At 30.4% G+C, this 13,463-nt stretch overlaps 2 protein-coding genes across 2 annotated transcripts; both read left to right on the forward strand.

The window, feature by feature from the left end:
• Positions 1–6,045: 6,045 nt before the first annotated feature.
• LOC101244531 (peptidyl-prolyl cis-trans isomerase CYP40-like) lies at positions 6,046–10,768 on the forward strand. The gene is made up of 8 exons (NM_001329878.1): positions 6,046–6,407; positions 7,643–8,143; positions 8,267–8,354; positions 8,495–8,547; positions 8,983–9,087; positions 9,781–9,856; positions 10,129–10,166; positions 10,276–10,768. Exons 1-8 carry the CDS (start codon positions 6,237–6,239, stop codon positions 10,330–10,332), a joined length of 1,089 nt encoding a protein of 362 aa, NP_001316807.1. The 5' UTR covers positions 6,046–6,236; the 3' UTR covers positions 10,333–10,768.
• A 1,712-nt stretch (positions 10,769–12,480) lies between these two features.
• LOC101245101 (uncharacterized) lies at positions 12,481–13,096 on the forward strand. The gene is made up of 2 exons (XM_069295309.1): positions 12,481–12,739; positions 12,834–13,096. Exons 1-2 carry the CDS (start codon positions 12,481–12,483, stop codon positions 13,094–13,096), a joined length of 522 nt encoding a protein of 173 aa, XP_069151410.1.
• Positions 13,097–13,463: the final 367 nt, after the last annotated feature.

Genomic DNA, 13,463 nt, shown 5'->3' on the forward strand with positions numbered 1-13,463 from the left:
TAATCAAACGATTCCTATATCCCAATCAATTAAGATTCTTACAATGTATCTTGATTCTTGATTTTAAAAGAAATCACTTTTTATCATAGATTTATGGATTTAATAATTTGCTCCAACAAAATTTAAATATCATTAGTGCATTTAAATTGAGAGCATTCTGGTCCCAAACCAACTGTGGGTTTGGTTTGGTCATTTATGGCCTGTGGTCTCTGGGCTTTCTTTATTCGATCTTTTCGTAACTCTACCAACATATTATCCGACTAACTTGCTTACCCAACATAATAAATGTTTTTGTCTTTCGTAAAAATGTCATAAATGCTAAGGGATAAAATTAGCGTTTTGACAGGTGATTTCACGTTAATTTTATATCATGAGATGAAATTTTAAATATTATAATAAATGCATAAGTTTATATTTTGTATAAAGTACAACTCACATTTATATCTACTGATAGTTTATTTCATATTTGAATAAAATTTATAATTTATAATTTTTATTACTTATTATCAAATTTATTTACCAAGTAATGTCTATAAGTAACGATGTTTGTTTGTCTTATTGGGCATATGATCGAGAAATGCAATTTCAACGTGATTTTTTTTTTAATATGTAAGAGGATTATATTAAAGATTGATACATTAGGTTCAATATAATTTTATTTTTTATTGAATGAAAGTTTGATCAATGAATGTTGTATTTTTAATAGATAACTTTGTAATAGTATATAATGTGCTTTTATAAACTTTTGCTTATTTAGTATGATGGCATTACGAATCGAGACTATTTTATTAGTTTTACATTTTTAAGGTTTTTATGTTTATGAGAAATATACAACATAAAAAGTCAAATTACATATTCGAATAAAACTTTAATTTCATCTCATTATTTCATATCGCGTCGCCAAACGGGCCTTTAGTTTAATTCCGCTACATATGCTTGAGCTTTAGAAATATGAAACTCCAATGAGTAACTTCTAGAAATTTTACTAGTTTAAGAGCTAATTACTTATGCATACGCTGGTTTGGTATATTTCGTTTCTCATCCATTTTTGGTCCGTTTAGATATGTCCAAATATATGTACTTCGGGAGAAGAGCTAGTTGCCTAGTTTGCAATATTACGAATCTCATCAAATTTTCGTGCGTTCAAATATGTCTAGATAGATGTACATCGGGATAAAAGCTAATTGCTTGGACACACGCTAGTTTGCAATATTATATATCTTATAATTTTGGTGCGTTTAGATACTCTAGATTGATGTATCTTGGGATACAATAGGTTAAAAATATGTGTGATTTGTTCTACATACATTGTATCCAAGTGCATTCACATGAGGCCGAAAGAAAAATCTCACTTCTATCTCGCCGCTTCTCTCTTATCTTTCTCATGTATATGGTATTCCAAATACATATATATATAGTGTGATTCATATGTATCCGAAAAAATAGACAAATTTCATTCGCTTTTCTCCTTATTTTCATGTATTTGATAGCAAAAAATATATTTCTAAATGTATTCAACTTTAAATTTGATATAATCTTATATTTTTATTAATTAATGAGATAGAGTATAATTATTTCAATCTATAGAAAAATTAATAAACAAGCAAAAATATATATGTTATTAGATAGTCATTAAATCAGGTACATGTGTAACTCTGAATGGGTTGAACTGTATATTGGGCTTTATTTCATGACCCGGGTCCAATTACCCCAAAATATATTCAGTCCTTTATTTTGGTAATATAAATGATTTTTATATAATTATACAATTTAACTTGCTCTAAAAAAACATACGTGTTTTACTCTTTAGATTAAGCATCTCCACTAAGTGGACACTACTTATCTTTTATTATCTTTACACAATTAGCTTACTAAAATATTATGAAGTGTTAAAAAGAAAAGTTTTTTTAAACGGTAATTCTTTATTAGTTAAAGTCAAATTATTTTTACTTCTGCAGGCACTAATTCATTATTTATGTCCCTCAATTAGATAGAAAGTTCCAAATCAATTAAAATTACTTAAATTTACTTAAATTGTATAATTTTAATTCGATCCAATCCACTTAATCATAAAAAATATAAGTGGTTTAAGTGGAGGCAGTGATAGTGGAAAACAAAGTTGATTTGAGTAAGAGAAATGAATTGTATGATTAAGTGAGTCAGATCATATTAAAATTGGATAATTTAAGTTGATTTGGGGCTATCCATTCAATTGAGCAGCACAAATGATGAAATTAGTAATAACATGAATAAAAATAACTTTATTTTAACGATAAAAAAATATAATTATCTAATAAAATAAAATTGAAGGTTATTTTTTATTCTACCCCTATATAAAATATATTATTGAAGTTAAAAGGGGGTAAATTATAGAAAATCCAACGTTTGGTGGATTAGTTGTTACATGTCGTTGTCGTTGTATATGTAATTTGTGTAATAGACAAAATAAAGAAACATCAATTTCATATTAATAGCCACTAAAATCTAAATTGTTTTGTTTTGTTCGAATATCTATTGATTAAAACTAAACAAAACCAATCAAGATCTACAGCTACAACACAAAATGTTTCCACATATATATATACAAAATAAAATCGTACTGATCATCTACATATCTACACACTATCAGTTGTTTGCAATTATGCTATGCATTGTCAATTTATTTTTTTAAAAAAATATGAAATGATGTGATACGGTAAATAAAGTTATTTTTTCTTTAATTAGAAATTTCGAGTTTAAATTTTAAGTATAAAAAAAAAACTTAAAAAAAGCGATATTTCAAACGAAATTCCATTTGACACTAATTTATATTGATCAAACTCTCATATAAGTTGGATAATAAGAAATCAAGAAGCAATTATTCGAAAAACTATTTTTCTTTAGCACAAATAATATTTCAATATTTGTCAAAACTAAATGCCTACATACTCATTATTAAATGCAAAAGTTTACAATTTGTTATTATATTCAATATATATTTTTTGACAAATGATATGTGATTAATCACCATTTGCTCGGCTTCTCCACCGCCATATAATTTATTGAATTTCGATATATTTCAGGTAAAATAATAAGTCAAAAATTTTGAATTTTATATTTCAAATTAATATAGGTTGTTTCAAACAATACAAGTAAAAAAAATAGCTCTAAATTCAAATAATTTATCAAATATCAGATATCATAGTCCTCATTTTAAAAACCACACGTTAATCTCATAATAAGTCATATATGTGATGATTAGTTCGCGTAGCAATACAAATAATACAATATTAATTTTCCAAATTGTTTTACCGAAATGATTTTATTAAAATAAATAGGGTTTTACGTAATTTCTTAATTTTTTATTAATTGAGTGTTCCAAATACAATCATATCCAATTTTATTGGGAGTGGGTCATGTCAGCCTTTTTTATAAAATATTTTTTTAGCCCTAAGTTAGGTGTCCCCAATTTCTTCATTAAAAATTATCGGTTTGTAATATTATATATCCATCTTTTTGCCAATTAATTTACAATAAAGTCGTTCTTCTTTAATAGCTAAAAAAAAATAATGGTTGTCGTGCTGATATATGCACTACAAACATGTAAATTTAATACTTTTTTTTATATAGTAATAAACAACGATAGGCTAGCTAGCTATTATATTGCCATCCAATTGTACTTAATTAACTTGATGTTTTCTTTAATTTACTAATTAATCCTCACTGGCTCACTTTACTTATTTCTTTAATTTATGTAACTAGTTGACAACGACATTAATCACAAATGCTATTTTTTTAAATAAAAGTGTCAGAGAAAATGGTATTGTCATTCAAGTAACTTTAGATAATATAATACACACTTATATAAGCACGCATGACAATGATTAGTAATATAATACTCATATTTTTGCTTTTAATAATCACTAACTTTACGTGATATAATAATCAAGCATTTATAGAAAGTTGTTATGATAAAACATGTAAAATGTAAATATATATTTAAAAATTGATAAGTTAATTGAGGAAGCGTTCGACTATTTTCTTTCTCTTTTTAAACCAAACGATACTTAAGATAAATAAATTGCTGAAAGATTCGTTTCATTAAGTTAAATTTTAGCATATATATATAATGTTGGGAAAATTATAAATAATAGCAAATTAATAACCTAAAATAAATGGAGTAGCTAGGGTTTGATTTAATTGTACTCCATAGCAAACGTTAGCTAAAGTTTGCTAGTGTCTCTCTCCTAAAAATCTCGCTCTCCACTCTCCATTCTCGCTCGCCTCTCGTTTTATACACAGAAGTGTATAAATTCTGTTTCTGTTTTGAGAGAAAATTGTATATACACATGCAAAAATATATATCTTCGTGTTATACACTTAATTATACAATTTACAAACATTTTACTTCAAATATTGCAGAGAAAAAGGCCAACAAATTATACAATTGCGAATTATACAATTGCAGCGAAATACAATTTTCTCTAGCTTTATACATCAGAAGTGTATATATTGTGTTTATGTTTTTGTATAGAGCGAGAGAAAAACATATATCTTCTTGCTATACACTTATAATTATACAATATACATACATTTTAATTCGATTCAACTGTATGCAAAACAAATTTTATAAAAATATTGCAGCGAAATAGGCAGCGAATTATACAATTGTGCATTATACAATCGCAGTGAAATAAGATAACGAATTATACTATTGCAGCGAAATAGACCAGAAAATTATACAATTTAGCCCAATGAATTATACAATTGTATATGTATAGCGAATTATACAATTTTATGTTTGCTATGGAGCACAATTATGCAAACTTTGCTATAACATACAAATATTAATTTTTTATTTGCTATATGTGAAAATAGCTGTTTTGGGTCGAAGTTGGAATATTGCAGGGACATGAATAAATCAATACTTGCTTTTCATAGAGATGAGTGGGACTAAATTTCAATAAAAAAATGTTGATTTTAACTAGAAATAAATATATATCGAAATAACTCATCTAGATTAGGTATAATAATATATTATATATGTGTTTATGTTGCTGTGAACATTATTCTATATAAAAGAATAGAGTAAAGTTGAGTGCAGTCTAATTTTCGACATTAAGTATTTTCTTTTTCTTTTTTACTATTTTTGTTTTTCAATTTTATTATTACATGTTATTTTCAATTTTCATATTATTTATTGTTGCTATAATTTTTTTTTATTATTTTCAATACTCTTATACGATTTCGTCTTATTGTGCTTTGTTTGATTTATTAAAAATAATATCTTTATCTTAACAAAATATATGTAAAGTTGCCATGCATACATATCACTCTTTAAAGTCTCATTTATGAAATTACAATGTATATGTTATGTAAATAACCTGTCATGTCCATTGAATCGAAGACCTTTCAGGAAATAATAGTTGTTTGCGTGATTGAAAATAGTTATTTCAATTTATTTATTATTTTACGAAATCAATATAGTATTCATTTTATTCTCATAATTTATTTACGTTTAAGTGCAACTAAATTTGTATAATTCTAATTTTTTTCTCGAAAATCAAATAATAAAACTATTAATCCATAGTCAATAAGGCTTCCTAAATCGATCTACTAAATTAACTTATTTCAAAGGTTCAAAATGATTAGTTATTAATGAAAATTTCATCTACTCTTTGTAAATATTCTTTGGTTGCCAGTTTCTAACTCGAGTTGCAGACCGTAACTAATTTGCATGAGCCAAAATCAATGGTCACTCATATGGCGGTAAATATGTTCTTGAACCTTGTATACACCACTCGTCACACAATAATAATTAAACTTACCTAAAGTCATTACCTTAATCGCAAGGAGGGAAATGCCAAAGGCCGACCTAACGACAAAAGTAAGGTTTAGTAGTTTTTATTAACAAGAAATTTGCTTACATGTCATTTATATATAATTTATTATAAATAAGTCTAAACAGAAGAAATTTAATCAGAATTTGTCATATAGTAAAATGGAAGGACGAAAGTAACGTTTTTCCCAAGAATATATTTTCTTTTATTTCATCGAAAATCACTCGCACTCTTTTATTTATTTCTTTATATATAAAAATAGCGGAGAAGAGAGTTTTGAATACTGTGAGGAGAGGTTGAAGAATTTCGAAATTATATATAGCGGGACTCCTCTAGGGTTTTGTTTCATCTTCAGCTTCTTCTCTGATAACTGTTTTCTCTTTTTTATTATATTTATTTTGGCAGAGACAAGAAAGAATGACAAGACCACGATGTTACTTGGACATAAGCATAGGAGGAGAACTTGAAGGAAGAATTGTTGTGGAACTTTACAATGATGTTGTTCCTAAAACTGCTGAGAATTTTAGGGCTCTTTGTACCGGTGAAAAGGGTATTGGTCCAAATACTGGTGTACCCCTTCATTACAAGGTTCTTTTCTTTTCTTTTTAGATTCTTGGGTCGTTAATGGGTATGAAATTAGACATACCCTTTTGAAGTTTTGCTACTAATAACAAGTTTTAATTTGTGGGATTTTGTTGGGTCTGTCTTGTTTCTTGTTTTGGAGGGTAAGAAGTATTTATTCTGTGTAAAATCTTGTTTCTTGATTTCAACAGATTAAGAAATTGTTGGTGAAATCTTTCAAGATTCTTGGTAAGATGAAATTGGATACACTGTTTGAAGTTCAAGTAACAATGACTAATTTTAATTCAAGTGAATTTGTTGGATCAGTGTTCTTTTGCTTGTCAAAAGTGTATATAAAGAATGAATTTTGAGGGTTAGTTGTGTTGTGTAAAGCTGGTGTGTAAAGGCGATGAATAGAATAAGAAACCATGACACAATTTCTTTTCTATCATTGGCTAATTCTGTTGTGTAAAAATTTTCTTGTACAAAAGTTCACTCTTTTTTTAATGTTTACTTTATTGTCCTTTCATTTGCTCCTCCAAGCAGATTGTCAGTTATTCTGTGCTTTTGAGATTGATGCTTTATCTTGATAAAAATTTTATTCCCCTTTCGACACTCTGACATTATTGTCTATTTTAGATCTCAATGCCGCTTTTTTATTGATCTCCTGCAGTGCTAACAAATAAAACCTTCTATTCATACTAAGTGAAGTTAGTCATTTTGGTTTCAAATAAAATGATTTTATACAATTCCCTGCTAGGAAGGATGAGATATTATTTGATTTCTATTTGTTGCTGGCTTCTCCCAGAATGGTCTTCTAATTGCTCTGTATGGTCAGGCGAGGGGAGATTATCGAATTCACTTGAATCTCTCAAGAAAATCACTTTTGCAAGGTTTTTGAATTTTGACTGTGAATGCTCTTCAGGTCTTGGTACTGTAGAATCCCTTTCTTCAAGTACATTTACTATTAAGTAGGCAGTCAAGGTGGATTCATTTGTGCTGTGATGATTGCTTGTATATATTCAAGGAGACTTGGTGTATAGAATGCGAGAGTGTTTGCCTTTGGCAGCTGCTCTGTTCTTGTTATCTTTGAGTATAAAAGGAAATGCTTGGATAAATGATTTCACTATTTTATTGTTTGTGATCAACCCTCTGTATTCCTTTTTCTTTTTAGCTGAACTCTTGAAAAAAATTGTGCTCGTCATTCCTAGCAATATAATCTTCTTTAGTTTGTCCCTAAATGTTGTTTTGATCCATTGTAGGGAAATTGTTTTCATCGTGTGATTAAGAGCTTCATGGTGCAAGGTGGTGATATTTCTGCTGGAGATGGTACTGGGGGAGAATCCATCTATGGGCTAAAATTTGAGGATGAAAATTTTGAATTGAAGCATGAAAGGAAGGGGATGTTATCTATGGCCAATTCTGGACCTAACACAAATGGATCTCAGTTTTTCATCACAACTACTCGAACTTCTCATTTAGATGGAAAACATGTGGTTTTTGCAAGAGTAATCAAAGGAATGGGGGTTGTCCGCTCTATGGAACATGTGACTACTGGTGATAATGATTGCCCAACTGTAGATGTTAGTATTGCGGATTGTGGAGAAATTCCTGAGGGGGCTGATGACGGGATCACAAATTTTTTCAAAGACGGTGATCTATATCCTGATTGGCCTGCTGATCTTGACAATAATACTGATGATCTCCCTTGGTGGGTCACCGCTCTAGAGTCGATTAAGGCATTTGGTAATGAAAATTTTAAGGTATTAATTTTAAAACAGCATCAGAATTATTAACTTCTTAATCCCTTTGCTAATTTTTCTCGTTGACATTTGACTCTATCTCTTTTAGCTATCTTTCTAACGTATGCTTGCTTATTCCCATAGAAACAAGATTACAAGATGGCTCTTAGGAAATATCGAAAAGCTTTGCGCTATTTGGATATCTGCTGGGAGAAAGAAGGGATAGATGAAGGTAGGAATTGTAAAATCTTTTGTAACATAAATGGCTCTGAAATATATCTGTTTCTACGAACATATAAATTGCGCTGGAATTTGGATTTGTCTGTAAAATATGTGTCATGTGAATTACAACTCTGCTTGTTCATCTTGCAGATAGGAGCGCATATTTGAGAAGGATGAAATCGCAGATATTTACCAACAGTTCTGTGAGTTTCCTTTCTGCCGCTTTAGTTTGTTGCACTACTGAGTTCACATTATAGAGAATAATCATCTTACGATTTCCCTTCTTGGTAACAATACACTTACTCTGCTTTTTGTTACTAATGGTCGCAAATGTTTTTACTACATCTAGATCATTTCAGGATAGTGCAGGGACTGAACAGCGTTTTTAGACATTATTACGATAAATGTAGTACAATATTTTTTAATTGCACTTTCCTCTTCATCTAGGCCCCTTTTTGTTTTGATGTCTTATATTTGCTGATTGTGCAATTGTTTTCGATTGAAACCTCATAATTTTATCACGTCTCTTGAGTTTGGCACTTGCCTTCATAACTCAGTTCTCATGCGTTCTTAAATTCATGTTTGTTTGCCTATTAACCAACCAAACAAAATAATTGATATGTGTTATGTATAACCAGGCTTCTAAACTAAAACTAGGAGATCTGAAGGGAGCACTCCTAGATGCTGACTTTGCAATGCGGGATGGAGAAAACAATGCAAAAGCTCTATTTCGTCAGGGTCAGGTTGGTATCTATCAAGGGCTTTCTTATTCTGCAGCAGCTTTGACCATCTTGACTGTTGAATAACCTGCGTGTTAATTAGGGTTTTGTAATATTGACAGCAACAACTGTACCCAGTGTAATCCCAAAAATGGGGTTTGGGGAGGGTGGTGTGTACACAAAAAGCTTTCTAAAGGTCAATAAGGTTGAACACCATGATATTTTCTCGGTGTTTTGTGTTTCCAACGGATGGTTCTATAACTCAAGAGGAGTTGTGTAGGACATGTCTATACTATTCTCTTGGCATCAGAAGGTGTAGCTATGTGTAGTTCACCATAAAGTTGAAGTGGTTAAAGGGAAAAATAGGATGGCCATTCTAATTTACTTCTGAAGTTCAATTTACATGGTAAAGTATTTAGTTTCTGTGGGTTCCTGGTGCTAATTTGAGATATTATTTTGTTATAAAACTTTTTTACAATGTAATCCTGCTTTTGATGTATATGTTCATCAATGGTTACGTTTTTACTTTTTTCTGTGTGTGGGTTGGGTGGGTGGGTGGGTTGGGGGTAAGTATGGTTAGTGTTAAGTTGTACGTGCTTGCTGTGTAATACCTGATATGATAGCTGCTTTTATATGTCAATACTGTCATTATGGCTAATGTTTACTCTTAGCTATCTTCTATACTCCTACAATAACGTTTGTCTGTTTATTAATCAGGCACACATGGCTCTTAATGACATAGATGCTGCAGTAGAAAGTTTCAAGAAAGCTTTGGAGCTTGAGCCAAATGATGGTTAGTGATAGTTCATTTAGTAGTTAATTTGTTGTGCTTTTTTGCCTTTAAAGGTTTTTGACACCCAACTAAAATTAACATTTATTGGAACAGTAATGAACAGAAAATTTTAAACTGTGATGTGAGATCTTTACTTAGGTGAATTTAGGGATGTGTATGCTGTAATATGATAAGAAGAATTATTTAATTATACCATCGGTGGTGTGATAGCTGCATAAGAATAGTAGGCTATTTTTACTGAAGGTGACACTAGTTTGGTGATGAATTTTCAGGAGGTATCAAAAACCAGCTTGCTGCTGCTAAAAAGAAGGTTAGTACTTGGCAGGAAGACTCCGTACGAGTTTAACAAAAAATAAAATTAGTTTTTTCCCAGACTGTCTATTGTCATACTTATTTGTTTTCTTTCTTTTTCCTTGTAGATTGCTGATAGACGTGACAAGGAGAGAAAAGCATTTTCCAGGATGTTCCAAAATTAGTTTTGGTTCTCATTTGGCACCAGTGCTGGCAATTAATACTCTTTATCAATTGCCATCATTCATGGAGTTCCTTCTGCTTTCAGAAACAGGATAGTTTATTGCCTTGTTTCGAGACATCGATCCTGATCTATGAACTAAATTAAACTTTAAATGAACTGCTCAGGCTATTCTTGGTTATAACTTGTATGCACCAAATAGCAGAAGGAATTTTAGGTGTCTATGCACCCTTGTTGTTATTAATCAGCTATTAATAAGCTGCACGGATGAAAAAAAAATTAATCATGGGAAATCGTTATCCAATGTTCTTTTATAATTGTGCTGACTTGCAAGGTGACTTCCTTGCAATCTCTGTAGCCTAATATTTCCACATTGAGATGGAAGTAACTTGTATGTATTATGTAACTCAACTGTAATGGTAAGGGCGTATGATGGGAAATTTCGTTGGTTTTTATATTCCATTAGCGTATGTTAATTGTAGTTATTGACTTATGTTCCTTCTCACAGGAAATCGGTAAATATTAGCACATGAGATGTGTTAATAACAGGTGATCTTTGTGGAGTGATGTTCTTCTATTCAAATTGTAAGCTGGCATGATCATTTCCTCGCTTTTGACCTTGCATTTTTCCGTGTGTTGAAAATCTCGACTCAGTGCATAGTGGTTTTGTTGTCTCATCTCAATTTTCTTGTGATTGTTGCATCCCTAGTGTTCTGGTCCAGCATTTTTGTGTCCTGTGTATGTTTTAACTTGCTTTTAGTAACCAAATCCTCTCTTGTTATGACCATAAAAAGAACCAAAAGTGACTGAACAAAATCTACAATGGGAACTTCCTTTTTTGTCTTGTACAGTTGTACTGTAATCTTGTGCACATGAGAGAGAAAAAAAAAAGAACCAAAATAAGATGCTTCTGTGCCCACCTTTTCGTTGGAAAAATAAGCACAGTAACAAAATTGAGGTCCCATTTCAACAGTGATGTTTTCTTGTAAAAGGAACAGGTAAATGTAACTTGTTTGAACTGACTTTACCATTTGAAATTGAAAATAAAGTTTTCATACGTGAACAATGTGAGTTTTCTATATGAATTATCATTAATTATTTGTCAAATAGTTGTTCAATTATTACTTGTTCTATTTTCTTACCTGAAGTATCACTATCATTTGGGGAGGAAAAACTCTTATTTTCTCTCTAACAAACGTCTACGTCTAGTAGGTACACAAATACATGTGTAATATATATGGGTTAAGTGTACGTAACATGTTCAAACTCAATATAACAATGTCAATGTGAAGAATGATAGATGGACATGCTTGTTATTTATCGTATATTCTGAATGCGTTTGTAAAATCATTTCATATTCACTCTTATAACTAAAATTCGAGATTTTTGATTAAACATCAACGGTCTGCATGATGTCATTATTACATCAATGTGTCGTCTCCAAAAAATAAATCCTCCTTTTGTCTATTTTCCCAGCTGACGACTTTTATTCAGTTCCAAAAGCCCGCTACTAGCGCATAAAATGATGGATTATAACTTTTTCTTGATCAATATTCCACTAAATAAAAAATGATTAGACACTTAACTTTTGACTTCTAAATGCCTTGTATATTGTGACAGTCAAAGTCAAATCGCTTACATGGTTTTTCATAAGTAATTTTTTTTTTAATTAGAAAGTGTTAAAAGTAGACGAAAATAAGTTTGATCTAGAAGATTAATTTCGACGATAATTGTATAATGACTATCGACTATTGTAAACTATACATACAGCAATGACCATTCGTACTATATACTGATACTGTAATTTTTCAACCTCTTTAATATAGAACCATTAGTTAAACCTGTAAAGCATGTTTAATTGAAAAATATATGAACCCCTTAAGATATCTCAAGTGTAGAAGCGACCAGCAGAAATGCTAATTAGTTGATAAGTGTGTAACAATTTCGGTTTAGGTCAGTAACCATTTTGAAAATGGCAATTAAAGTGTTTTTTGTACTAATTTTCTTGTCTCACCAACCAATTACTTCAAGAAAATGTTGACTCATTTTTGTTCTCATTAGTCATATTTTTACTATATATAGCCCATCATTTTGGCTCTCTAATCACCCCAATCAATTCCAATTCTCTTCTATCTTCATTGGAAAAATAAAAATGGCTTTGGCTAACGCACAATCTTTTTTGTTTCTTGTAGTGTTTTCTTTCATGTTTGTCCTTAGTATGGCCAACTTTAACTACGGTCGGGGACAAGGAAAGTTGAACAAAACCAATTGTCCCTATGGCAATAATCACCCAAATGCTACTCAAACTTCAAATAAATTCAACGTTGGTGGTTCTGAAAATTGGCGTTATGGATTCGACTACATGGATTGGGCTCGCAAAAGTGGCCCTTTCTTTGTCAATGACACTTTAGGTACATACGATCTTCTTTCATTTTAAAAATTGAAAGGAATATAATCGCTATCTTGCTTTAAATTTCTGAATTCATTTATGTATGTAACATGCAGTTTTCAAGTATGATGCACCAAACGCAAATGGAGGATTTCCACACAGTGTATACTTATTACCAAACTATTGGAGCTTTATCAAGTGCGACTTAAGAAGAGCTAAGAGGATAGCAAATCCAAACCAAGGTGTGGGTGAAGGATTCGAGTTTGTGTTGAAGAAATCACAACCCTACTTTTTTGCTTGTGGAGAGCATGGAGGAATACATTGCAACAATGGCACCATGAAGTTTGTTGTCATGCCACTCAAACGTTGGACTTTCTGAGTCTATAATTATGGCACCAAATACAATACTTAGTAACCTTTTGCATTTTTGTTTTGTTTGGACCAAAATAACGTGTCTTAATTTGTTTTGTTTTGTTTGGAACAATACTTGGATATTGGAATTTAACTTTGTATTTATATGTTGTGATGGAAAATTTGACCAAAAAAAAAAGATTGATAATGATATATTATAACGTTTCAAAATGTGTTTCGAAGTGAAATTTGTTATAAATAAAATTAAGAGTAATTATGGGAAAGCCAGAAAGAGGCCAATGTTCATTGTATTGTTTTTTCCGTTAGATCAAAATAAAAGACTATATTACAATTTATAGGGAACCAAAATAAATTTAAAAAATAGTAGTAACATA

Source organism: Solanum lycopersicum, chromosome 1, assembly GCF_036512215.1.
Source record: "Solanum lycopersicum chromosome 1, SLM_r2.1".
In the NCBI taxonomy this organism is placed as follows: Eukaryota; Viridiplantae; Streptophyta; class Magnoliopsida; order Solanales; family Solanaceae; genus Solanum; species Solanum lycopersicum.